This window comes from Oryx dammah, unplaced genomic scaffold (assembly GCF_014754425.2).
Source record: "Oryx dammah isolate SB20612 unplaced genomic scaffold, SCBI_Odam_1.1 HiC_scaffold_8, whole genome shotgun sequence".
Classification (NCBI taxonomy): Eukaryota; Metazoa; Chordata; class Mammalia; order Artiodactyla; family Bovidae; genus Oryx; species Oryx dammah.
In genome coordinates this window covers 27,360,074-27,387,718 of record NW_024070192.1, presented here as the reverse complement: position 1 = coordinate 27,387,718, position 27,645 = coordinate 27,360,074, and the positions used below count along the sequence as shown (strand labels likewise).

General features: G+C 50.9%; 1 protein-coding gene across 2 annotated transcripts; it reads left to right on the top strand.

The window, feature by feature from the left end:
- The first annotated feature begins 10,390 nt into the window (after nt 1-10,390).
- On the top strand, nt 10,391-26,539 carry FLCN (folliculin). 2 transcript variants are annotated; one of them, XM_040245782.1, is made up of 12 exons: nt 10,391-10,491; nt 13,991-14,259; nt 15,402-15,548; nt 16,323-16,544; nt 17,341-17,501; nt 18,824-18,915; nt 20,301-20,491; nt 22,325-22,438; nt 23,188-23,311; nt 24,290-24,421; nt 24,524-24,629; nt 25,274-26,539. In XM_040245782.1, exons 2-12 carry the CDS (start codon nt 14,014-14,016, stop codon nt 25,473-25,475), a joined length of 1,737 nt encoding a protein of 578 aa, XP_040101716.1. In that variant the 5' UTR covers nt 10,391-10,491; nt 13,991-14,013; the 3' UTR covers nt 25,476-26,539. The 2 variants fall into 2 exon arrangements, with proteins under 2 accessions (XP_040101716.1, XP_040101718.1); XM_040245784.1 differs by having other exon boundaries at nt 10,395-10,491; nt 16,323-16,502.
- Nucleotides 26,540-27,645: the final 1,106 nt, after the last annotated feature.

Below are 27,645 nucleotides of genomic sequence, written 5' to 3'. Positions count from 1 at the left end.
CACCACATCATTTTTGAAACTTTGATCTTTAGAGGGGCCTGGTGTTTAGGGCCTGGTCCTGTGTTTGCAGGGGCACCTGCTATCTGTCAGGGAAGAGGGGCTGGGTACTCTCAGCCCTCCGCATTGCACCCACCTCGTGTGTTCTCTGGCTTTGGGGAGGGAAGGCGCATTGGCTCTGGACCCTGGAAGGGTGTCCACCTCACTGCAGCGCTCGTGCCCAGGCAGTAATTCCAGCCCCGGAGGCAGGCCTCCCCTGCACACACATCCAGGAACCCCAGTCCACTGGGGACCTCTTCAACCTCCTAAGCTCTACAAATTTTGGTGAGACTTGTTTCCTTTTCTGACATCTGGTTAATGACTCTATTGGGCTTCCCAGGTGGTGCTAGCGGTAAAAAAAATACAAACCTGCCTGCCAATGCAGGAGACCTAGGAAACGTGGGTTCGATTCCTGGATCAGGAAGATCCTCTGGAATAGGGCATGGCTATCCACTCCAGTATTCTTGACTGGAGAATCCTATGAATAGAGGAGCCTGGAAGGCTACATAGTCCATCAGGTTACAAAGAATCTGACACACCTCATGTAGTAGACCTACTCATTTTCTTAGGACTTTTCAAGTGTGTCTTTTTGTGGCACTCTCCAATGTTAAGAAGTATTCTGAATTAGTAACTAATGGTCCTCAGAGTTCAGTGCTTGAATAATGTGTGTTTCTATTTGTACTGGTGCCCAGTGAGTGCCCACTCCCTCGCACCACCACCCCACCCCCCCACTGCCACACACACACACACGCACACACTTACTTTGCCCAAGTGACAGTATTCAGCTTTTAGTCTAGCCTTTCTTAGGTAATTATGCTTGGTCTGCAAGGCCTCCAGTTTGGGATGTATCAGTATAAAGTATTCTTTAAAGAAACTTCTAGTTGCATGTATTTTAAATGGCAGAAGGTGTTTTCTGAGCCAAAGAATGGCACTAAATGGGCAAGCAATAAAGTTTTTCTGCCCTACATGGAAGTCACCTTCTTGACTGTTCAGTACACTGGAGTCCCAAACAAGGCTAACAGCACATTTCTGTGAACTAGCCTCAGTAACAGGATAGTGCCCGTAGAATCTTAACGAGTTGATGCAGTGATAAAGGTGTGATTTGATTATATTTAGCAAGACATAAAACATTCAAAAATTAAGCCAATGTTTTGATTTAGGAAGGTTTTTTTTTTTTTTTTCCCATTTAATGTATACTTTGAATAGACATTACTCACAGCATGTTCCTCAACCCGCTGGAGCCCTGAGCTTTTGATAAAACAATTTTAGGGAAAAGGGCTGCTTAGACACACATTTTTGGTAAATAATGAGTTGGACAAAGTTTCTTAGATTTTTTTTAATCTCACATGTCCTGTGATATGCCAACATGAGCCACAAATACATAAGAAGGTGTTTCTCAAAGTTACTTCTAGATTAATTTGGTTAACTTAAGGTATAATTCAGTAGGCTCAGTGGTAAAGAATCTGCCTGATAAGCAGGAGACACAGAAGACCTGCCTGAAAAATTCCATGTACAGAGGAGTCTAGCAGGCTATAGTCCATGGGGTTGCAAAGAGTCAGACATGACTGAGCATGCGCACGTGCAATCTAACCAGGGACAAATGCTTTCACTTTTCCAGCATGTACTTTGGCATGCCTGTCTGCTCAGTTGCTCAGTCATGTCCGACTCTTGCGACCCTGTGGATTGTAGCCCGCCAGGGTCCTCTCTGCATGGAATTCTCCAGGCAAGAATACTGGAGTGGGTTGCCATTTCCTTCTCCAGGGGATCTTCCCGACCCAGGGATCGAACCCAGGTCTCCTGAGTCTCCTGCATTGGCAGGCAGATTCTTTACCATTGAGCCACTGGGAAGCCCCATGTAATTTGGTAGAGGGTCTCAAAAAGCTGTCAGCTTTTTAAGCGTGGCGCTCATATGTGCTCTACCCTTGATCATATTCCCTTCTCTGGTCAGCTTATATTCTAGTTCTCTCCTATTACTTGCTTTTCACAGATGCAGTTTTTGATTTGTAAATTGTAAGTTTCTGGGTTTCAACTTGAAACACTAGCCAATTGTTAGAAGAAAACTTGAAAGTGAAGAGTTAGTTGCTCAGTAACATCTGACTCTTGGAGATCCCATGGACTGTAGCCCACCAGGCTTCTCTGTCCATGGAGTTTTCTAGGCAAGAATACTAGAGTGGGTACCCATTCCCTTCTCCAGGGCATCTTCCCTACCCAGGGATTGAACCCAGGTCTCCTGCATTGCAGGCAGATTCTTTATGGTCTGAGCCACTTCAGTCTCAGTTTAGTTGCACAGTCGTGTCTGACTCTTTGTGACCCCATGGACTGTGGCACACTAGGCTTTCCTTTCCTTCACCAACTCTTGGAGCTTGCTCAGACTCATGTCCATCAAGTCAGTGATACCATCCAACCATTTTGTCCTCTGTTGTCCAGTTCTCCTCCTGCATTCAATCTTTCCCAGCATCAGGGTCTTTTCCAATGAATCAGCTGTTCGCATCAGGTAGCCAAAGTATTGGAGCTTCAACTTCAGCATCAGTCCTTCCAATGAATATTCAGGACAGATTTCCTTTAGAATTGACTGGTTTGATCTCTGTGCAGTCCAAGTGACTCTCAAGAGTCTTCTCCAATGCCACAGTTCAAAAGCATGAATTCTTCCGTGCACAGCTTTCCTTATGGTCAAACTCCATACATGACTACTGGAAAAACTATAGCTTTGATTAGACAGACCTTTGTTGGTAAGGTAATGTCTTTGCCTTTTAATATGCTGTCTATGTTTGTCATAGCTTTTCTTTCAAGGAGCAAGCATCTTTTTTTTCCCCTCTTTTTTTTTTCTTAGTTTATTTTAATTGGAGGTTAATTACAATATTGTGGTGGTTTTTGCCCTATATTCACATGAATCAGGCATGGGTATACATGTGTGCCCCATCCTGACCCTCCCCATCCCATCCCTCAGGGTCATTCCAGTGCACCAGCCCTGAGCACCCTGTCTCATGCACCAAAGCTGTACTGGCGATCTATTTCACATATGATAATACACATGTTTCAATGCTATTCTCTCAAATCATCCCACCCTCACCTTCTCCCACAGGGTCCAAAAGTCTGTTCTTTATATCTGTGTCTCTTTTGCTGTCTCACATATAGGGTCATCCTTACCATCTTTCTAAATTCCATATATATGCGTTAATATACTATATTAGTGTTTTTCTTTCTGACTTCGCTCTGTTTAATAGGGTCCAGTTTCATCCACCTCATCAGAACTGATTCAAATGCATTATTTTTAATAGCTGAGTAATAGTCCATTGTGTATATGTACCACAGCTTTCTTATCCATTCGTCTGCCAGTGGACATCTAGGTTGCTTCCATGTCCTGGCTATTGTAAACAGTACTGCAATGAACATTGGGGTACACGTGTCTCTTTCAATTCTGGTTTCCTGGGTGGGTATGCCCAGCAGTGGGATTGCTGGGTCCTATGGCAGTTCTATTTCCAGTTTTTTAAGGAATCTCCACACTGTTCTCCATAGTGGCTGTACTAGTTTGCATTCCCACCAACATTATAAGAGGGTTCCTTTTTCTCCACACCCTCTCCAGCATTTATTGTTTGTAGACTTTTTGATAGCAGCCATTCTGTCATGAGATGGTACCTCATTGTGGTTTTGATTTGCATTTCTCTGATATTGAGTGATGTTGAGCATCTTTTCATGTGTTTGTTAGCCATCTGTATGTCATCTTTGAAGAAATGTCTGTTTAGTTCTTTGGCCCATTTTTTAATTGGGTTGCTTATTTTTCTGGAATTGAGCTGCAGGAATTGCTTGTATATTATTGAGATTAATTATTTGTCAGTTGCTTCATTTGTTATTATTTTCTCCGATTCTGAAGGCTGTCTTTTCACCTTGCTTATAGTTTCCTTCATTGTGCAAAAGCTTTTAAGTTTAATTAGGTCCCATTTGTTTATTTTTGCTTTTATTTCTCTTATTCCGGGAGGTGAGTCATAGAAGATCCGGCTATGATTTACATCAGAGAATGTTTGGAGCAAGCATCTTTTAATTTCATGGCTGCAGCCACCATCTGCAGTGATTTTGGAGCCCAAGAAAATAAAGTCTTTCACTGTTTCTATTGTTTCCACATTTATTTGCCATGAAGAGATGGGACTGGATGCCATGATCTTCGTTTTTTGAATGTTGAGTTTTAAACCAGCTTTTTCACCCTCCCCTTTCACTTTCATTAAGAGGCTCTTAGTTCTTCTTCACTTTCTGCCATAAGGGTGGTATCATCTGGGTATCTGAGGTTATTGATATTTCCCCCAGCAGTCTTCATTGCAGCTTGTGCTTCATCCAGCTTGGCATTTCACCATGATGTACTCTGCCTATAAGTTAAATAAGCAGGTTGACAGTATACAGTCTTGACGTACTCCTTTCCCAATTTGGAACCATTCCGTTATTCCATGTCCGATTCTAACTGTTGTTTCTTGACCTGCATACAGATTTCTCAGGAGACAGGTAAGGTGGTCCGGTATTCCCATCTCTTTAAGAATTTTCCAGTTTGTTGTGATCCACACAGTCAAAGGCTTTGGCACAGTCAATAAAACAGAAGTAGATGTTTTTCTGAAACTCTCTTGCTTATTCCATGATCCAATAGATGCTGGCAATTTGATCTGTGGTTCCTTGCCTTTTCTAAATCCAGCCTGAACATCTGGAAGTTCTCAGTTCATGTGTTGTTGAAACCTCGCTTGGAGAATTTTGAGCATTACTTCGCTAGCATATGAGATGAGTGCAATTGTACAGTAGTTTGAACATTCTTTGGCATTGTCTTTCTTTGGGATTGGAATGAAAACTGACTTTTTCCAGTGCTATGGCCATTGCTGAGTTTTCCAAATTTGCTGGCATATTGAGTGAAGCACTTTCACAGCATCATCTTTTCGGACTTGAAATGGTTCAGCTGGAATTCCATCACCTCCACTAGCTTTGATCATAGTAATGCTTCCTAAGGCCCACTTCATTTCTGGACTCCAGAATGTCTGGCTCTAGGTGAGTGATCACACCATTGTGGTTATCTGGGTCATTAAGATCTTTTTTGTATAGTTCTTCTATGTATTCTTGCCACCTTTTCTGAGCCACTTAATTGCATGTAAATCTGAGCAGTTGCAAAGGGTCCAGAGAAACTGAATGACTGGGTAAATCAGATACTTGTGAAAAGGGAAATATGATGACTCCTCTTCTTAAGCAGTTAAACAACTTGATGGTGGTACACAAAGACAAAATTCCACCTTATCCTTTCCTAAAATCAAAAGCTGAAACCAGAGAACTTTTGCTAGTCAAAGGCATTTAATGAGCCTGGATCCATAATGGACTGTTAAATTTATCATTAGACTAAAAAGTTCAGGGTTTAGCAAGCAGCTGGTGTTGGATTAATATATGAATGAGCTATCAATTGAATTCTAATTGGGGAGGAGAGTTAATAAGTTCCCTGAAAGTGCTGTGATAAAAATGCAAAAACAAACACTAGCGTTTTTTTTTAGGAGATAATATTTGACGACTAATAGTTTTCTTGCTTTGCAACTAGCCAGACACCTTATATGCAGAGTTGATTGTCTAATAACTCCAATGTGTCTAATAACTCCTCAACGTGATATACAAGCCATGCTTGAGTCCCCCTTCTAAAATATTACCCATCACTTGCTTTGCTGCCTCTCAGCAGCTGGTCAGACTCCCAAACTGTTACACATATATGAAAACCTTCATTTTACTGCAAGAAACGAAAGCTTGCATTATTAATTTTATAACAGGGAAACTTATAGTATCCTTGAAATAATGATGTGATTAACAATGTTACGTCCAGTTTGCTTACAAATGAAACATACCTCTTTTTTCTGAAACTGAAAACTAATTCAGGGAAGGACATGGTGAGTCTGACTCAAAGCTCAGCTGTATTCTATAGCTACATGAGGGCCTACGTGAGGGAGAGTACACTCGGAAACATCAAAGGACATCTCAGTGAGACATTTACTTTTCCCTTGGCTCTGTGGTCGTGGCAGCTGGCATCGGTGAGACACCCCTCAGTCTGATGCTCAGCTGTCAGTACTCCCCAGAAAATCCTCGTGATTAGGAGTAGGAAGGCAGAGAAGCAGCAAGCAATCTTTAATTCTGATTAAGCCCATTTCAGTGGTGGAATAACATGTTCTGGATGGTGAATGCTGGGCAAGAGTACACCCAGTACTTTTGGTAACATTTCTTGAGACTCCTGCGATGAAGGTTTAGCATGGTATTTCGTTTGGTTGAACAAAATTGGGCATTATTGCCAGCTATGCTTTCTGAACGTTGCTGCTGGGTTTTGATTGCCTTTCCCACTGATAATACGGGTTACATTTTCTGACTTCTAAGATGTCTTTTTTGTTGAATGTCCTTAGAAGTTTATCCTGAGAGTCCAGTTTAATTAAACCTTTGTATAATTCACTAATTCAAGGAATTGACATGTAGTTAAACAGATTTATAGATTTGAGAAAGCACCTCCAAAAGCAATGCTGGGAAAGATATTAATGGCATTAATGGAATCCATCTGTAGTTGAATGCACATTTTTATTGAAAATGACAGTGGTTGAATAAACCTTCCTTCACTTGGGACCTTTCCTAGCCTATCACCATGGAAATAAGGATAATCTGAGCAAGGTGGTGTCCTCCACACAAAATGAGGAATTCCTGAAATTAGTTACAGGATGAGAAAGCAATTTTTTTTTCTTGGTTTAAAACCTGACTGACCAATGTTAGTTTCAAGAACACCTACTGTTGAGGTCCTTTAATGGACCGGAACCTGGTAGTCCAGAGTCGACGATAAGAAATTAAAGGATAGAGAAAGAGGCTGATATTCCTTGGTTTGCACAGAAAACCAGTAAAGTCCCTGACACGGGGCTTGCTCTGTTCACAAAGGCCTCAGGTGCCCTCTCGATGGGGAGAAGGCACAGAGTGCCTTCTTGAGAGGGTCTTAGAAGCCCGGGCAGGAAGGTGAACCCAGAGGGCCTCTGCGCTCCAGAGAATTAGCCTGAAAAAGAGAGACGGGGGGAGAGAGAGAAGACATGGGGACCAAAGCTCTGATGGAGCAAAGGTGTTTTAATCAACATGTTGTGAGCATATATACTGTCTTGCTGCTGCTGCTGCTGCTGAGTCACTTCAATCGTGTCCAACTCTGTGCGACCCCTTAGATGGCAGCCCACCAGGCTCCTCCGTCCCTGGGATTCTCCAGGCAAGAACACGAGTGGGTTGCCTTACAAGGTAGTTATTCTCAGCAAAGATAAAGACTAAAATTCCAGACTTACAAAACATAGGTGATCCATATTAGAGAGAGAGAGTTGTAAACAATCCCTTTTGCCATATGGTACATAAAAAGGAAGAAGGTACTTATCACCATATTGAAAACTAGCGAAGGAAATGCCTGGATTCCTCAGCCCCAGGAGAGGCTTGTCTCTCCTCTTAATTTCTGAATATTCAGGAATTAATAAGGAACAGAGGATTCCTGACAGATCCAAAACAGCACACAGGAATCCTCCTGTTAAATGCTTCCTGATAACCTACCACTAAGAGAAAATGGGAAAAAGGATTACTAAAATTTTTTTTTAATTTTTAAAAGATTTGTCCTCCTGATTAAAGCAACAGAATATGCAATTGGATTTAAAATTTTTTATTTTTGACTGTGCTGGGTCTTCCTTGCTTTTCCCTAGTTGCATAGAGTCAGAGCTGCTCTCTAGTTGTGGTACACAAGCTTCTCATTGTGGTGGCTTCTCTTGTTTTGGGGCACAGTCTTTAGGCATGCAGGCTTTAGTAGTTGTGGCCCATGGGCTCAGTAGTTGTTGCTGGTGGGCTTTTGTTGCTCCCAGGCATGTGGGATCTTCCTGGAGCAGGTGAATTCTTTACCACTGAGCCACCAGGGACATCTCATGGATTTTTTCAGTTATTAATCTCCTTGTTAAATAAAAACAGCCATGGCAACAAAGCTTTTAGTGTGGAAGTCAGTTGATCAGATTTGTATTCATTATTGCTGCTGTAGCCATTTTCTAGGGTGAATCCTGTTCACCTTGACATATATTTTCTTTTAGAAATGGGAAAGGCACAGCTATACTTTGTTGTTGTTCAGTAGCTAAGTTGTGTCTGAGTCTGTTTACCCTTATAGACTGCAGTATGCCAAGTTCCCTTGTCCGCCACATCTGGAGTATGCTCAAATTCATGTCCATTGAGTCTGTGATGCTATCTAACCATCTCATCCTCTGCCACCCCCTTCTCCTTTTGCCTTCAATCTCTCCCAGCATCAGGGTCTTTTCCAATGAGTTGGCTCTTTGCATCAGGTGGCCAAAGTATTGGAGCTTCAGCATCAGTCCTTCCAATGAATATTCAGGGTTGATTTCCTTTATGATTGCCTGGTTTGATCTCCTAGCTGTCCAAGGGATTCTCAAGAATCTTCTCTAGCACAATTCAGAAGCATCAGCTCTTTGGCGCTCAGCCTTCTTTATGGTCCAACTCTCACATCCATACATGATTACTGGAAAAACTATAGCTTTGACTAGACGGACAAAGACTAGAGACTAGAGACAAAGTAATGTCTCTGCTTTTTAATACACTGTCTAGGTGTATTAAGGAGCAAGCATATTTTACTTTCATGGCTGCAGTCACTGTCCACAGTGGAGCCCAAGAAAATCTGTCACTGTTTTCACTTTTGCCCCTTCTATTTGCCATGAAATAATGGGACCAGATGCCATGATCTTAGTTTTTTGAACTTCGAGTTTTAAGCCAGCATTTTCACTCTCCTCTTTGACCCTCATCAAGAGACTCTCTAGTTCCTCTTCACTTCCTGCCATAAAGTGGTATCATCTGCTTGTCTGAGGTTGTTGCTATTTCTCCCAGCAATCTTGATTCCAGCTTGTGATTCATCCAGTCTGGCGTTTTGCATGATGTACTTCGCATATAAGCTAAATAAGGAGGGTGACAATATACAGCCTTGTCACCCATGGGAAATATACTCCTTTCCCAATTTCGAACCAGAGTACCATCTAATGTGGCTCAGAGGGTAAAAAATTTCGCCTTCAATGCATGAGATCCGGGTTCGATCCTTGGGTTGGTAAGATCCCCTGGAGAAGGGAACGGCTACCCACTCCAGTATTCTTGCCTGGAGAAATCTATGGACAAGGGAGTCTGGAGGGCTACAGGCCATGAGGTCGCAAAGAGTCGGACAAGACTGCGCGACTAACACTTACTTTTTCAGCAGTGCCAAGTCCAGTTCTAATTGTTGCTTCCTGACTTGCAAACAGGCTCCTCAGGAGACATGTAAGGTGGTCTGGTACTCCCATCTTACCACAAAGTAGGAGACAGAAAACAATGCGTCCTCGCTCGGGACAGAAACCAGAGAGGTGTGGCCCGCGAGTCAATCACAGGCCCTCGGCTCCTGGCCGCTGTGCGCCCACTCACCTCGGCCACACACATTATGAGCTGAAGAGTTTTGGACCGATCTCTTAAGTACACAGAAGATTGTTGATCAGTCGCTGTCGTGCCTGAATCTTTGCGGCACATGGACTCTTATCTGATAGCCCACTAGGCTCCTCTGTCCATGGGATTCTTCAGGTTAGAATACTGGCGTGGGCAGCCACTTCCTCCTCCAGGGGATGTTTCCGACCCAGGGATCGAACCCGCGTATCATGGCACTGGCAGGCGAATCCTTTACCACTGAGCCACCAGGGATCACCACTCCATAGTTACATATATTTAAAACGACGTGCTACAGCGGGTGAGGGCAGGGGGGTGAATCGCGCTTGCGCGCTCCCAGGCCCCGGCCCCCGCGTCGCGCTGTTGAGATACCCAGCGGCCGCCTCCTGCCCCGCCCCCGGCCCGCACGCTCCACCGAACACTGGTTCCATCGGAAATTTAATAAAAACGGTGAAACCAAAAGAAATTACAGCATCCTATATATCCGCGACGTCCTTTTTCTCTCTTCCTCCTGGTATGCGCCAGGAGTCCTAGAATGGATCTACTTTTCCTCAATTCTTTTAAAAAAAATTCTCTTTAAATTAACTCATCCTCCCCTCTCCTGGAATGGTTTCCTCCACCCCCTCCCCGCCCCCCACCGGCCCGCGCGGGCGCAACCACTCCGGGCTTCTCGGTGGGGGCGCGGGCTGGGCGGCGGCGAGGACGGGTCTGGCAACCGTTCTAGGGTCCCACCGGACTTCGGAGCTCCCGGACCCGTGCGGTCTCCCCGGGATGCGGGTCTGGCGGAGCTCCGCGAGCCTCGGATACGGGGGCGTCGGCCGGCCGGCTCCCCCTCCGCGGCTCCGGGCGGTGGTACGGCCCGACGGAGTCACGCGCCCTGAGGCGGGCGCGGCCCCTAGTGAGGGGACTTGGTGAGGGCAGCCGGGGTGCGGGGGGGCGGAGATCCGAGAGGGGCGGCGCGGTGGAGGGCTCGGAGCAGGGCGGGCCGCAGGCTGTCGGGTTAGTAGGGATGCTGTTCCGGGCGAGGGGGGTGATCCCGCTGGCGGGGAGGTCGTGCCGGGGGCGGGGTGCGGCGGCCTGGAGCTGAGGAGGCCCCCAGCTTGGCGGGTGAGGTCAGGCGCGGCCTCGTTGCGGAAGGGGTGGGTCGCGGCGGCCGGCGGCATTGGGTCCCCAGCACGGGGACCCTCGGGGTGGACGTGCTCACGCGCCAAGTCACTGGTGGTTAAGTGCCCTCGAGGGTCACACGCCCGTCTCTGGTATCGGAGGCCGTGCCACCGTCGGGGAGCTGCAGCGCGTCCGATGTGGGGCGAGAGCCGCCGTGAACTGGGCTTGTCTGTCGAGTGTTGGTGCCCAGACCGTCCTTAACCCTACTCGGTCCTCCGGCCGGATTGCAGGGGCGGGGGGACCCGGCCGGGGTGCCCCGGGGAGGGGTGCTCACGTTCCTGTCGCGGTGGGAGAGGGCGTGGACAGGACCCTGCCCGACGAGGTGTCCTGTTGAGGAGCGTCTCCTGCGGCGGAGGGTTTCTGCTTCTTCCTTGTCTTCTGGAAAGCTGGTTGGGGAGGAATGACTGCTGGGCATCCGGTAGAGATTGGAGTCGGAGACCCGGCCTCACGCTGCCCGAGGTAGGGTGCCTGGGGCCGTGGTTCCCTCGGGCCGTGGTTCCCTCCCAGGCCGGTGGTGCTCCGCTTTAGGCTGATGCTGAGAGAGGTATTTGGACCCATTGGACATCACCTGGCTACTCGGGGCTGGAGAGAGATTTTCTTGAGTCTGTAGGTGAGCGGCTGAAGAGCTAAGTTTTATATCGGCTGTGATCCGAGGAGTCAGAAGTCCTGTCAGACAGGAGTGAGTGTCACTCAGAAAAAGAGTAGCCTGACAGTTTGATCCTGGGTGCTCAGAAGAAGCTTAGCAGCATCACCTCTGCCCACAGGCTGGGCTGTGGTCTGAAGGGTTAAATGGGCATGATGTGTAACCAAGAGTAGGAAGGATGATGACTTTATGCACTTAAATATCTTAAACTTTACAAGGATATTTAAATATAAATACTTGTGTCTCAAGGGATCAGACATTGCTGTGGACTCTCTGATCGCATCATCAACTTTCTGTGGGCCGCAACTTACAGGGCGAGCCCCTGCTGAAGCACTGAGAACTGTGGGGTCCCCACGTCCTCTTTCATGTTGTCACTTGAGGTTGGCTGTGAAAGTGAAGTCACTCAGTCGAGTCTGATTCTGTGACCCCATGGACTGTAGCCCACCAGGCTCCTTCGTCCATGGGATTTTCCAGGCAAGAATACTGGAGCGGGTTGCCATTTCCTTCTCGAGGGGATCTTTCCGACGCAGGGATCGAACTCAGGTCTCCCGCACTGTAGACAGACGCTTTACTGTCTGAACCACCAGGGAAGTCTCGAGGTTGGCTGTAAGCAGCTTACTTTTTTTTTTCCCCATGCCTGCTGCTCTTAGAATTGGCTCTGATACTTTTCCTTGCCTAGAAAATGGCAGGTCTTGAAGCTGAGGTATGACTGTGTTGCCCTGCCCAACTCATGTGCAGATGGCCCTGCTGGCTGTCGCCTAGGTGGGATGGTGGCCATGTGGTCCTGATAAGTATAGAGGTTCACGTGGACACCCTCCACAAGTGTTCCACTTTCTGTGGCAACAACTGTCCTCTCTCCAGGCAGCTCCTAAATTCACTTATTTATTTAACACGTGTTAACTTGGTGCCTGCTATGTGCAAGGAACTGCTGAAGATGAGACAAAGTATATGATCCAGTACAATAAAGCAGGGAGAGGGGAGAGAGTGATGGATGGGAGTGAGCACTTAGGAGGGGCAGTAAGCCAGTGGAGGTCTTGGGGTGGTGGGGAGAGGGTGGCATTCTGGACCCTTCTCCCTAGCCCTGCCTCTTAGTCTTGCTCTCCAGAATCTCCATGGAACTCAAGGTCTTCCAGCTAGTGTCATCTTGTCTTAAACTATCTTCTCTCCCACTGCCCACCTTCCTCTAGGACCGCCCCCCATACTCTGGCTCGCTGAGCCTTCCAGCCACCCCTCCTCCTGTCTGGTCGTCAGGCGTCTCTTTTGGGTTGACTCTGCACTTCTGCTGTGACCCTCATGCTCCAGTGCAGTGGCGGCCGAGTGCTTGGCCACACTTTACTGCTGTGGTAAACACAGACTTTCCCCATCTTAGCCTGCCTCCCAGGCCCTGCTGCGTGGCGCGTGTCAGGTCCGCCGGGCTATCAGCATCTCACCTCTGTGCCTCCAGTACTGCCGCAGCCCAGCAGATACCCCCCACCTCTACGGTTTACCCAGCAGAGGACACTTGTGTCTGCACCCCCACCTGCCACCTCCGCCTTCTCGGTGCCCACACCACCCTGCCCCCTGGCCCTTCCAGGACTCTGCTTCCCTCATGGGTTTTGCTCCATGGTCCCTGGAGTGACAGTGCACTTTGCCTCGCTGCCAGTCATTCTCTGTCCCCTTGACTAGCTCTTCCTTCCTCTCACATCTACGCTCTAGCGGCCCAGGGACCCCCCCAGCCCTGACTGCCCCACTCAGCGCCGCCCCCTGCCCCGTGCCAGCCTGTCGTCGTCATCTCAGCTGGGGGCTCACCTCAGCACTGCTCTCTGCTACCAGCTCCCATGGCTCTGCTTCCTTCCTTGTGCTCCGCAACCCGCCCATGAGCAGCGTCTGCTTTTCTCCTTGGGGTACAGTCACGCACGGACTGTCCTCACCTCCTTCCCTTGCCCAGCCTGGCCCAGGCCAGCTGGCTTCCCTGTGTCTACCTGGGACAGCAACCAAAATGATCTTTTAAAGTAATATTCAGATTTATTGTATTTTTCATCAGAATTCCCACAGGTTCTCTAATCTCTGAAAGATAGTTTAGGGTCTTATCATGGCCCTAAAACCCACCCCCTGCTTGACTTCTGCCCTCACCCTCAGCTCTGCAAACATTCACACCCCCTCACGCCCCCTCCTCAGCCCTTGTGGTGCCCTCTGCTCCTTCAGCTTTCAATCAGGAGCCCTTTTGTCTGAAACAACATCCCGCCGCCTCCAGGGCTTCTCTGCCCTTGACCCCTGGCCTTGTCTCCCTGATGCTGTCGCCACATGAGAGGAAGCAGAAGCCCTGCTTCCCTCTCCTGGGAGGTGAGCTCTGTGAGGCAGCATCAGGGCACCTGAAGCGCTGCCTGGCACTGGAGCTGCCCCACGGCTGATCACAGAACAGACGCCCCAGGGCACTGTCCCTTGTCCCCACAAGCCCTGCCATCACGGTCCTGACTGAAGGGTTTCTGTGTGACCCCGAGTTCCGTGTGTCTTGTTGGTCCTCACTCCACGTGCCAGGGACGGTGTCTGTTTTGTGTCCCTGCATGCGATGCCATGCTGGTCCAGACTGGGTGCTTAGCAGTGCCGCCAGCCAGATGACCGGCCCCCACAGGGTAGGGACAGCCCTCCGGTCGCCGGGCCCTGGAGTGGGCGGGTTCTGGGGCTATCTCGGGCATTTCTCTCTTCCCACAGCCCAGCGCCATCTCTAGGGCACCATGAACGCCATCGTCGCGCTCTGTCACTTCTGCGAGCTGCACGGCCCCCGCACGCTCTTCTGCACGGAGGTCCTGCACGCCCCGCTGCCGCAGGGGGCCGGTAGTGGAGACGGCGCCCGAGGCGAGCCAGCAGACGAGGAGGAGGGTGGCATTCAGATGAGCAGTCGTATCCGTGCGCACAGCCCAGCAGAAGGTGCCAGCGCAGAGTCCAGCAGCCCAGGGCCCAAGAAGTCGGACATGTGTGAGGCCAGTGTCTCTTGGGGCCCCTGGGCGGGGCACGTTTCTTCTTTGCAGGGGCTTGGGCTTGACCTCCTGGTCATGGATGTGACCTCACAGCTCTGGGCCCTTGGGATGCACTTGGCTGCCTCTCTTCCCTCTGACTCTTTCCTCTCATGCCAGCTCTTGCTCTTTCCAGCCCCTCTGGGCCAGCAGGCGCTTGCCACCATCACAGAGTCTGCCTTTACGGCCTCCCCTCTGCACAGTGCTCATGCGCTGCCAACCTCCTCTCCTGTCCCCTCAGTCGGGTGTCTTCCTCTCAAGCACCCTGCCTGCTTCCTGAGCTCTGGCCGATGAAGATCAGGTCCCCAAACCAGGCTGATTCTTCACGTGCAGACCCTGGGTTGGGACTGGAAATCGAGTGGTGTTGGACCTGCCATGCAGGGTGGACAGAAATCCAGCCACATTGGTGTGGGTTTGTTGAGAAGCAGTCAGCGAGCTTGAGGTTGATTGATTGTGAGGGGTCGAGAGGGAGGGAGCAAAGGTTGGGTGGGGCCTCTGCTGTAAGTAGGTGACACCTGACAGGGAGGCAGGCAGGAGCGGGGCCTGGGCAATGGGACTTTGGGGGAGGGTCCTTGAGCTAGAATGGCCTTGGGAGGGTCCTGCATCACCCAGGGAGGGGTCGCCTTGGGGATGCACAGCCTTGGCACCAATGTGGCGGTGGCTTCAGAGGGGCAGCAGACAGGGCCACTAGTCCATCCCACTTCCATGGCAGAGGGTCTGAGTGTGTGTTTTCAGAGTGTGGCTACCTCCTGAGGCCCTGCCCGGTGTTGTGCCCAGATCAGAGTAGAGGCCAGCACAGGCGGTGTGAGCCGCTGCTGGGCTCCGAGCCTGTTTTGCTGCCTCGAAGGTGGGGGTGCTTGTGGTGACTGTCTTGGGTTCGTGCCTCAAGTTAGATGAGTGGTAGGTACCAAGCTCCCCAGGACTCCTGCTGTGGGCGTTTGGTAGACTAGACCCAATGACCTCTGTGAGGCCCCCATCCGGGTTTTCCTGCTCTAGGAGCCAGTTGTTTGTTACAAAAATAGATTATTTTGCTTGAGATTCGCACAAAGGGAAGAATGTGTGTTGCTTGCTTCCTGACTAACTGGTTTTCTTGTGTCTCTCGTGAGCAGGGCTGCCGGTCACTTGCTGCAGGGCACCCCGGCTACATCAGCCATGACAAGGAGACCTCGATCAAGTATGTCAGTCATCAGCACCCCAACCACCCCCAGCTCTTCAGCATCGTCCGTCAGGCCTGCGTGCGGAGCCTAAGCTGTGAGGTGAGCGCCCATGAGCTGGGCCCTCTGAGGACTCGTTCCCGTACACTCCAGCCTGGGCAGCATCAGTGTTTGTCATGGGCGGGCAGGCAGCTGGCGTCCTGTCATGAAGCGCGCGGGCAGGCAGGCCTCCAGAGTGAGCTGCGGGGCACCCTGGCTGGTGGCTAGCTCACCCTTGTAAGCGCTGGACCTGCGGTCTTTGTTCTTCCCGGATGCACTGCTAATGTGTAGAGCGTGTGTAGGCCATGTCACTCTCATCAGATGTCCCCACCATGTCACAGCCTCAGTGCCCACTGCGTGCTCTCTGAGTTAACCAGGGCGTGGGTCAGGGTGTTTCTAAGACATGTGACTGCTGCTGTGGCCTTCCGTCTTAGCTTGTATGTCTCTGTCAGAGAGAATTTGTAGTTTACTTGCTCATGCTTCCTGTCACTGTACCCACTTTCAGACCTTCGAGGCTTGTCCTCCCTCCTATATGTTCCAAATGAGTGATGTTGGCAGATCTGAGCCTGGGGTAGATCACATATTTGTACGGGAGTTATATATGGCTCAAGGTGGAAAGAAATTAAGGAATCCACTGGCCCTTGCGTTCCACAGTAATGAACCTTCTCTTTGGGGAGTTTGATCACAGGAGAGATGGAAGCGGGTGTTTCCTCTCTCCTCCTCCTTTCCCACTCTCCCTGTAACCGGTGTTGGTTCGTTGGTGCAGGAAGACCTGTCTGAGCAGGAGTCACCTGCGTATAGAGGGCAGCGTCCTGGAGTGCTGTCCTTGTGTCGCAGGTCTGCCCTGGCCGCGAGGGCCCCATCTTCTTTGGGGACGAGCAGCATGGCTTCGTGTTCAGCCACACGTTCTTCATCAAGGACAGCCTGGCCCGGGGCTTCCAGCGCTGGTACAGCATCATCGCCATCATGATGGACCGCATCTACCTCATCAACTCCTGGCCCTTCCTGCTGGGCAAGGTCCGCGGGATCATCGACGAGCTCCAGGGCAAGGCGCTCAAGGTGGCCAGGAGGCTGGGCGGTGGGGGCGGGGTGGGAGGGCTCCACGCGGAGGGAACAGCAGGGGGGCAGCGGGCCTGCCTGGGGGTCCTGACCACAGCAGAGTCAGAGCTGTGGCCACAAGCTGGAGGCCAGCCTGTCTCTATCGAGTCTCGCTGCCCTGGTTCTTGTTCACCTCTGGCTTAACTGCAGTCAGATGCTCTGGCATGATCCTTGCTGATCTTTGGTTCCTCTCACCATCGTTTCAGAAGCCTGTCCCTAACGGTGTGGCAGACTCACATTCCACGTGGACGTCCAGGGCCACCTGGGGGGGGACAGGCTGGTGGTGCTCTGGTAACAGATAGTCCCTAAACCCCAGCAGCTTGTTGCTGCTCTGTGTCCAGTTCAGGCGAGAGGGCTCTGCTCACCGTGTCAGCCTGGTGGGTGGGGTGGCAGCTATGGGGCCCTGCTGGTCACAGGTGCCTGCTCGGGGGGCACTTGGGCCTGGAGGCCTGGCTCCTGTCCTTGTCAGGGGTGGTTGTATGTGCCCCCCGGACAGGGTCTAAGCAGTGGAAGCCCCCGTGCCTGGAAGTGGAGCCAAGAGCACTGAGAGAGCAGCCCCATGGCCACCTTGAGCGGGGAGGCTGCAGGAGAAATTCTTAACTGATGTTCTTTTCAGGCAGCTTCTGACCGCTTGGGGACAGAGCGTCCTGCTGGGTGGGAATGGCGGCCCCGACTTTCCTTGGGTCCAGAGAGCAGAGGGCCCTGGGCTGCCAGCTGGGATTGTCCTGAAGGGCCGTCCTCTCCCTCCGTGGCTCAGGTGTTTGAAGCGGAGCAGTTCGGGTGCCCGCAGCGTGCCCAGAGGATGAATACAGCGTTCACCCCGTTCCTGCACCAGAGGAACGGCAACGCCGCCCGCTCACTGACGTCCTTGACCAACGATGACAGCCTGTGGGCCTGCCTGCACACCTCCTTCGCCTGGTAACCAGACTCGGTCTTCTCACGGCTGCTAGAGTGTTGGCCGGACTGTGCCCAGGTTAGGGGGACCATCGCTGGGCACACCTGTGTGTGGCTCGTGAGCCTGAGCTTGGCCCAGTCGTCCTTGGCCCTGAGCACGCAGAAGTCGCTGAGAAGATGCTACTTTTCAGCTGTTGGTCCCAGGCCAAGGCCGGTGGTCTCTCTTCTCCTGGGACAGCAGTGAATGCTTACATTGCTCGGCTCTTATGGGTCAGGATTTGGAGGGGGCTGACCTGGGCTGCTCTGGTCTCAGGAGGAGCTTCTGTTCTCTGCAGCTGGCTCCCTCTCGGGGCTAGCAGGTCGGTCCAGCCATGGGCGGGCAGCCTCAGCCCTTCACCGTGGTTGTGCCAGTGACCTGGGGGAGCGAGGCGGGCTTGGCGCTCTTATGCCCAGGCCTCAGTGGCCTCAGATCTGCCTTCACCTGCTGTCATTAGAGGGGCCCACCTGAGGCAGGTGGGAGGCTCAGGCTCCACCATGTGGAGGGAAGAGACTTGTGGACAACCTGGAAACCACTGCAGTCTGCCCGCCCGCCACAGACTGTTCTGTCCCTCCCCTGCAGGGTACGTTCCTTCCAGACACCCCAGGTTCTCATCCTGTGCAGCGTCGCCTAAGCCACGTGCTCACGTGGAAATCCTATAGTGCAGCTCCTGAGAACCTGCAGACTAAGGGAGAAACATGTCTCCCCACCCAAGTGTTCTTTTAAAAGTTATTTTATGATGTATGGCAAAAGCAATACAATATTATAATTAGCCTCCAACTAAATAAATAAATTTATATTAAAAAAACATTAATTACAAAAATTATCAGATAGACCCAATGTGTAAGAACTACTACACACCTTTGCTGTCTTGCTTTAAGAGTTATCAATGTTTTAATGCTTTTTCATGTGTTCCCTCACTTTTTTTTTCTAGAATGATTTTTAAGGCAAATCTTAGTTATATGCCTCAGCCATTAAATCATCACATGCCACGAAGTGGACTCTTCCTGTAGCTTTCTCCAGCCCCATCCACGCTCGCTGTCCTGTGCTGCCTCAGGCTTGACCTGGCGTGGGGGCTGTATCGCCACGGGCGCAGGTGCTGCTGGGTCTCTGTCAGGGGCATCTCCTCCTGCACCCCTGCTCCTGGCTTTGCTGGACCCCTGGCTGATAGCAACCACTGGACGGTGCTCAGCTGCATCCTTATGCCCAAGTGTTCTGTTATCTGGTAGTCAGATCATCAGGGTCCATTGGTTTCAAGTCCTGTTTTCCTTTTAGCAAGAACACTTCATAGTTGATGCTCTGTTCTCAGGCTCCTGAAAGCATGCGGCAGCCGGCTGACTGAGAAGCTCCTGGAAGGCGCACCCACCGAGGACACCTTGGTCCAGATGGAGCAACTTGCAGGTAAGCAGGGACGTGCTCATGCTGAGAGCCTGGGGGGTGGCTCTAGGGTTACCCTGTGCTCAGCCCACCCCTCTGTCCTGGCAGAGAGCTGATGGAGGGCACCCTGGGAGCAGAAACTGGCCCTTTTGCTCTTCTTGGTTTTATTGGGGTTTCCTGTCTCATCTTCCTTTATGGTCCCCTGAGAGTCTGTCCATGCACGTTGGAAAAGCCTCCCTTGACCCCTGAGGCTGTTGCTCGGGTGGGGAGGGTTAGGGTTGTAGGGGCAGGTGAGCAAGGCTCTCAACCTTCTCGCCTCTCTGGACGGGGCCTGCTCCCTCCTCTGTTCTGTAACAGTAGAGTGCTGTGCTTCACAGGACCCAAGGGTTTCATCAGGGCAATGGCTCCTAAGCCTGGTGTCTGGGCCACCTTCCTCAGGTCTGTGGTCAGCTCTCCACATGGGGGTAACCACCTGGGGGTCTGAGAGTCCACGTTTCTTTTGGAGATGATTGGATTTTCAGTGATGTAGCGATGTGGGGTGAACAAGACTCGTGTTGTGCTTGACAAGCTGCTGCTTGCAAATACTTGACCAGCTGCTGCTTGCAAATACTTGACCAGCTGCTGCTTGCAAATACTTGACCTTAACAAGCTGGAGCTGTTTCAAGGTTGATTCTGTCGTCAGGTGACTTGCATCTGAACAGGCTTCCCTGCAAGGGCGAGGCACTGGATCGCGGTCCACCATGGTGCTCTCACGGTGCAGTCGACCGTGGACCATTGATTGTAGTGATTGCGCGTTTCTTCGCTGGTGGAGAGGGCAAGGGCAGTCTGTTGGTGAGATCTGTTTACACAGAGTCGAGAGTGTTGAGAGAGGTGCATGTGTGCAGGGCTCACTGTCACGTCTTGGGTTGTATTTTTGTCAAAAAGGTGAACGTAGGGGTTCAGAGCACAGGCTGGAGTCAGATGCGCCTTCAGATCCGGCTCTGGGATGCGTGTATGTTCTGTGTTGCCCAGGCGCTGCCCCTCATGAGTGACAGGGAGTGAGGATACTGCATTCGTGAGGCTGCTGTGAGGTGAACTGAGATGACAAGCGCCTCCTTTCTGTAAGGCGAGGAGCACGGTACTGACTTCAGGGCGGGACGTGTGGAGCCCTCAGGGTAGCGCCTGCGTGCTCTGCTCAGCCTTGGCTTGACTTCTTCCACCGGCTGTGGACGGAACACAGACTGACCGCTCCCGGCCCCCCAGGGCTCCAGAGGCAGCAAGTGGTACAGCCAGCTGGCCTGAACCGGAAGTCAATAGTCTTCTGGTCGGTTTAACCACAAGGTGCCTCAGGCTGAAGTGGTGGTGGTGTCCAGAGAGCAAAGGAACCCAGGGCTGAATGCTGCGAAACTGAGTTGTTGTCCATCTTGCAGAGTTGGAAGAGGAATCAGAAAGCTGGGACAACTCTGAGGCTGAAGAGGAGGAGAAAGGCCCTGCCCTGCCAGAGGGGGCAGAGGGGCGGGAGCTGACCAAGTGTCCAGCAGAGTCTTCCTTGCTCTCAGACTGTGGAGCCTGGCAGCCACGGAAGCTCTCCGTGTTCAAATCGCTTCGGCACATGAGGCAGGTAGGTGGTGGCGGGGGAGGGGGAGGGGATATAGGGGTCAGACACTGGGACAGGAGCCCCCGCCTCTACTTCTGGCTCATCTCCATCTGGCACACCTTGTCCTTCAGGCCTGCCATGCTCAGGAGGGACCAGGAACCTTCTCAGTGGGTGACTGTAGATGACAGTGGGCATCTGGGGTGTCTGAGCCCCAGGCTCAGTGAGGATGGAGGGGGTGTCTTTAAAGAAAGGCCCAGCAGTCGGCTTTTCATGAGTCTCGTATCTTGTGGTTCTGGAACCTTCTAAAGGAGTTGAACAACATTGTTGGTTTGCATGCAGCATGGATGCTTTGTAGATTGAAAACAGTGGGCAGTCTTACAAAGAATCAAGAGATCTGAGTGTCCAACTCTAGTAATTGCCTTGAAACAAGGGCTTGTCATTCAGTATAAGAGGGAGGCTGCACGGCAGTGGGGGTAGGAGTGGGGCATGACCAATGGGGGTGCTGGGGGAGGGAGTACTGGGTCACAGAGGCCGACAGTTCCTTCTTAGACTCTGTCTTTTTATGTTGAGCATGAATTCTGTCAGAAGACAGTGATTTGTTTTTTGGAAAATTAAGTAAAGCCTGATTAACAACAGGTTCTCTGTGGCACTTCAGGGTGAAAACCATTTACTCAGCTCCTCCTTGACTAGGCTGCAAGCCGTGCTGATGGTTTCTGTGGATGACAGTTGGGAGGAGTCTGGGGTTCTGCCAGGGTGGGTCCTGGAGGCAGGTCCTCGGGGGTGGGTGGTGTTGGGTAACAGGATGAGGTCTTCACAACTGTGAGTTGTTGTTCAGTCACTCCATTGTGTCCGGCTCTTTGCGACCCCATGGACTTCAGCACGCCAGGCTTCCCTTTCCTTCACCATTTCCCAGAGTTTGCTCAAACTCATGTCCATTGAGTTGGTGATGCTATCCAACCATTTTGTCCTCTTTTGTCCCCTTCTCCTCCTGCCTTCGATCTTTCCAAACATCAGTCCTTCCAATGAATATTCAGGGTAGATTTCCTTTAGGATTGACTGGTTTGTTCTTCTTGCTGTCCAAGGGACTCTCAAGGGTCTTCTCCAATACCACAGTTCAAAAGCATCAATTCTTTGCCAGCCCTTTGTCGGCAAAATGTCAGTGCCTCAGGGTTAATCAGTTGATTAAAGCAGGAAAAAGACAAGACGGGCTTCTCAGGTGGCTCAGCAGCAGGAGACACAGTAGATGGGGTTGGATCCCTGGGTCAAGAAGATGCCCTGGAGGAGGACATGGCAGCCCACTCCAGTGTTTTTGCCTGGAGGATCCCATGGACAGAGGAGCCTGGCGGGCCATGGTCCACGGAATCGCAAAGAGTCAGACACAACTGAGCAACTGAACGACAACAGAGACAGGATCGATCAGGGAGTCTCACTCCCAGGAGGAGGAGTGGAGGTGTGCTCTGGACGTGGATCCACAGTGAACAGGACAGCCCTGGGTGAGCCGGTGTGAAGACCCCGCTCTTGCTTGGTACTGAAGAGTCACAACCCTGGTTCGCTTTTGAGTGGTTGAGCCATAGTTAAGTGTGTAGAGAGAGAAGGTATGTTGCAGAAAGCTTAGAATGAACAGCTTTAAGTTTTTAAGAGTAAAATTAGGGGAAAGATGTTAAAGTGTATAAGAGCTTTGGGCTCAGGCTTTCAGTTGTGAATGAAGAGAGGTCCCCCTGCCCTTTCCTGTCCTTGGGCATGTCACCCAACTCTGCCTTCCCCCTCTGGAGGTAGATGACTTCCTCTCTCCTGGCCCGCCTCCTTTGCTCCACAGGCAAAGTTTCTGGATGGAAAGCTATACGGTGTGTTTTTCAGGTCCTGGGTGCCCCGTCTTTCCGCACACTGGCCTGGCATGTCCTCATGGGGAACCAGGTGATCTGGAAGAGCAGAGATTCAGACCTCGTCCATTCAGCCTTCGAAGTCCTTCGGGTGAGAGCGTGTTTTTTCTCTCGTGGTGGTAGGGAGACAGTACTGGCCTGGTGGGTTTTATGAACTCTGGACTTGAGGTGTGGGTGTTAGGACATGTCAGAGACTTGTCGCCTGAATCTAAGATCTGTGTTTTTCTCCACTATTAATATGGGGGTCATCTGCCCTTTCACTGATGAGGGCCTGGATCCCATCTCTGGTTGGAACTGATTTCCCAAGACACACACAGCTCAACCCCAAGATACTTAGTGAAACAGAAGGTAGTGATTGTGGCTTTGTTTACCGTGAGGAATTTGCTGGCCTCATAGACTGATCCCATCCTGTCTGCTTCCCCATCCCCACCCCTCTGAGAAGCCACCTCCACCGGGGGTGGGCTCAGCCTCCAGGGCCTCTGCACAGCGTGTTCTCAATGGGCCTGCCGTGGTGCACCTCACAGGTGTAGTGGTGCCACAACCCGGGTCTGGCTCTGAGAGTGTGTGCGTACCACCCTCTGTCTAGGCCCTGAGGGCACGAGATCAGTCTCTCAAAGGTTTGGGGATGAGGAAGGAGACACACAGCTGAGCAGCTGCAGAGTGGAGGAGGAGCTGACCCTGCTGAGCAGGCCAGGGTGGGGCTGTGGGGGAGATGGCCTGGGGCCAGGAGACCAGGGGCACCCCGGGAGGAAGGGGCTCTGCACGAGTGCTGAGTGCGCTGGGGTGCGGGGACTGACTCAGCCGGGGCAGTGCTTAACTCTGGGCCTTGTGTCCCTGCAGACCATGCTGCCCGTGGGCTGTGTCCGCGTCATCCCCTACAGCAGCCAGTATGAGGAGGCCTACCGCTGCAACTTCCTGGGCCTCAGCCCCAACGTGCAGATCCCTCCCCACGTGCTGGCCTCAGGTACCTGCCTCGTTGGTCCTCGGGACTCAGAGTGAGACCACACGACCGGGTGTTTGAGGACCACGCCTGTTGGCCTCAGAGGCAGGAGGTTCCCATGTTGCAGGACCCACTTTCCCAATGGCATTGGCCTCTATTTTCTGTCTTTAAGACAGGTGCGGGTTGGGCTGGACAAGCTTATGGTTAGGGTAGCTTGCTGGGGTGTGGCTCTCCGTGGGAGTATGTCCCATCCTGGGGATGGTTCAGGAGTCCTGCTGGACTGATCCTTCTGCCCTGTGGTCTTCCTTCCTCTTTCTGGTCTCCTATTTTATCTGCCTTAAATCCGTCCCTGCTGCCCATCAGCACAGTGGCCTTTGCTCTGCTCAGCTCCACCTTTGGGACAGACAAGCTCACTGCTCTAGAAAAACTGCCAGGAAGCTCATTGGCATCCCTCTTCAGTTGGGGGCATTTGGGAATCAGCTTGGGTACCCATCCCCACCTCCTGGCATGTCCAGGCTCCTCTGGTGATTCTGTGAGGTGGTCAGACTATTGGTCACAGAGCTGCCGTCCTTCAGCACTCAGGCTGGGCCGTGAGTCCAGGAGGCAGTATGCAGAGCACAGGCTCTGGTCTCAGAGATGGGCTTGATGTTATTACTGCCACGGCCATGTGGCCTCGTGCAGGTCACTTAGATGCTGTTTCCCTGCCTATGAAGTAGGGGTTACAGCAGGACCCTTCTCACAGAGTAGTTTAGTATTCAGCCAACTGTGGTATATGACATAATCAGTGGTTATCGTCACTTGATGTATTGTTAGTTTGAGTCAAAAGTGAACTTTTAACTGTGTTCACAAACGACAGAAGATTTTAAAGGTCCAAGTATTAACCTCGGGCGACTAGAGGGTCTCCCAAGATGGTCTGAGATGATTCGGAGCCGCAGAGTCGGGTGGGCTTGTCATGGGGTGAAGGGGCACTCTTGACAGGGCAGTGTGTCTGTGTTGCCCCAGAGTTTGCTGTGGTCGTGGAGGTCCACACGGCCACTCGCTCCAGCCTCCCTGCGGTTGGGTGTGAGGGTGAGCAGCCTCTCAGCAAGTATGAGTTTGTGGTGACCAGTGGGAGTCCTGTAGCCGCAGACCGAGGTGAGTGCCGCTGAGCGGGCTGCCTCACCCCAAATGAGCTAGGGGGTGTTGGGGGGTGGCGCCCAGGCTCTCCTGGTGCTGACCCCCCCGCCCCACCGCCAGTCGGCCCCACCATCCTGAATAAGATGGAGGCTGCCCTGACCAACCAAAACCTGTCCGTGGACGTGGTGGACCAGTGCCTCGTGTGCCTCAAGGAAGAGTGGATGAAGTAAGTGTGCGCTGTCGCTGCTCCTGGAGTCTTGCTTTCTGGGGAGGGCTGGGGTGCCAGCAGCACGGTGTTCTGCTGAGGCAAACCAGAAAAAGAGCTGAGGCCCTGGCGCTGGCGGCGGTGCAGCAGGGGAAAGGTTACGAGTCCGCCGCTGTGCAGCCAGCTGAGTGACCTTGAGCAGGTGACTCGGCACCTGGGCCTCAAGCTGCTCTGTGCTCTCCAAGGAAGCAGTTGTTTTTGATGGTTAATTAACGTAAAAAGTTGAAAGATCGGATAGTTCCCATTCTATTACAGCAGATAACTTTATTCCTTCCTGCCTTCTTAGTAATTTTTTGTCAATTAATTAGCCAAACATCGTTCCGACTTTAAATAGAGCAGTGAAGCTTCAGAGCAGGCAGTTCCTTTCACGACAGGAAGGAATGTTTGTTTTTTTAACGGCCCTGTCTGGACGCAGCGGCATTAGAACTGAGCAAGTGGGAAATGCCGGGGCAGGCGTGAGCTGCTGCTGTGCCGTGCTGATTCCCCTGCTTCTGTTCCGCTCTGTTTATCAAGCTGTTGCTGGTCTTGAAGCCTCTTAGGCCCCAGGACCAGAACTCTGCTGATGGAGCTACGGTAGCTGAGTGTTTGGTTTTGATTTCCTACAGCAAAGTGAAGGTCCTTTTTAAATTCACCAAGGTGGATAGTCGGCCCAAAGAGGACACACAGAAGCTCCTGAGTATCCTTGGAGCATCTGAGGAGGACAACGTTAAGCTGCTCAAGTTCTGGATGACAGGCCTGAGCAAAACCTACAAGTCACACCTCATGTCCACGGTCCGCAGCCCCACGGCCTTGGAGCCTCGCAACTGACCCCACCGTGGGAACAAGCGTCTAGGTGGCCTGCTCGAAGTGGCAATGGCCACCTTGCCATGACGCTCAGACACAGGTCTCTGATGGCAGTCACAGGTGGTCCTATATCCGAATGCTGACCTGACGCTGTTTGCTCAGAAGGAGTAGAAGCTGTTGGAGCTGAACTCTGCTCTCTGTGTGGGGTTTGCGCCTGGTGTGGTTCTTGGCACCATCCCACAAACTGAGCTGCTCCAGCCCTGAAGAGGGCAGTTGGAGACTTGTGACAGTTTGTCCCCTGCGTTCGCGCCCCCTGGGAGAGAAGAACGGACGGAAAGTATGTATCTCTTGTCTGTTCAGCCTCGCCTGAGGTACCTCAGCCTCACTGTCAGATCCTGTCAAGGTTAGCGGTTGAACCTTTCTATTCTGGAATTCAGCAAGGGTTTTCCAGGTTTTGTATGTGTTGTGAGTTTCCCTGTAGTTATGGTTTTTCAGAGTATGTGCTAATCTGGAGTCACTGCTAATAACCTGGCTTCAAGTCAGGGCTCTGGGAATGGCTCTGGGTGGAGTGGATGTTCCATGCTCATCGTTGGAGCGTCTGGAATTCGTGTTTTTAAGTTATCTGTTTCTAAGTTAAGTTTTAACCACCACTCTTCTGCCCATTCTCTGCTATGGTTGCTTTGAGAGTATCCTGAGCTTGAGGACAAGCCCTGATCTTTTTGCACAGAGATGACACTCTGCTGAAATGCCAACTGGAGTCCTTTGACTGGCCTGGCTCACTATGTACACAGCTGAGACACCCGTCATAGTTTTATTCCATATCACTCTGCCCTTGATTGCTTCTTTAAACGTCTACATTTGGCTGCAGTTAATTTTGGTGTCTTAAGACAGGTTCATTGTCCCTGTGTACATTTTTAATAAGGATTTGTGGTTTGGAAGGATTTTCCAGTAATTTTGCTGATTTGTTTATAGTTTTTTGTGTTTAATTTATATTTAACAGGAAGACCATGTTTATATGACTAGGTATATGTATTGTGCAAGAACATCAAAATAATAAAGATATATTTTTATAAACTGTTGACTACATGGTTTTATTGGTTTGATACCTCAGATTTTCTTGAGATCAGTCACAGAAAATAAAATGGTTAGAATAAGACCAGTAATAGAACTGTTAGGGAACTCTCTGCTGGAGGCTTACAATTTCCAGGGAAAGACTTAATAAATTGTGATTAATTTTCAGTCAGTTTCAGTTCTTTGTACAATTTGAGGTTCCCTTCTCCTACCCCTAGCCATGTGGCAGGATCACCTTGCATATAGCTTGCAGGAATGAGGGTGGGTGTCCTTTGTGCCTGATCGCTGCATCTGATCAGAGTGCAGATGAAGAGGGGCAGCCACTGAGGCTGTACCCCACCACCCCTGGATGAGGTGTCTGTCAGGGGATGATAGCGGGCTGGGGCCCTCTTTCCCCCTCTCAGGAGCAAGACATGAAAGAGTAGGACACTCATAAACAATTTACACGAATGAGAAAAAGTAACTGTGCACTCCAGGGAAGGGCTCAGGAAAAAATCTGAGAAAAATTGAAGTTTACACTTCCTTGGCAAAGATCCTACAAAGCTGATCCTTGGCAAAGAGCCTACAAAGTAAAAATGACAACAACAACAAAAAAACAGTAAACCCCTGGGAAGGGGGATTTAAACGTCCAGTGTTCAACGACAAAATCAACACATACAAAGAAACAGGAAGGTGTGGACAGCACATTGAAAGGAAAACTGAATTCAACAGTCTGTCCATGAAAAAGATTTAACAGCAGACATTTCAGGCAAAGACTTTAAAACATCTGTGTCAAAGTTGCTCAAAACAAAGCTGCTCAAACAACTAAAGGAAGATGTGGAGAAAGTCAAGAAAATAATGTGTGAACAAATGGAAATTGATACAAAGACAGAAAACCACTTGTTACTGACTGCTTACTATTTGCAAGGCATTATTTTAGGGGCTAAAAATACAGTTCCCTCCTCTTTTGAAATGTCCATCTTGTGAGGAAAGTGAACAGTAAACAGCTTAAACAAGTGAAAATATTTACTGTGAACAGGCCAACACAAAGAGGAGTCAGAGCAGTGCAATACTGTAGTGGAGAGTGAGGGAGGGTCACTCACTCCGCAGGGAGAGGTGAAACCTGGATGATAAGCAAGAGGGA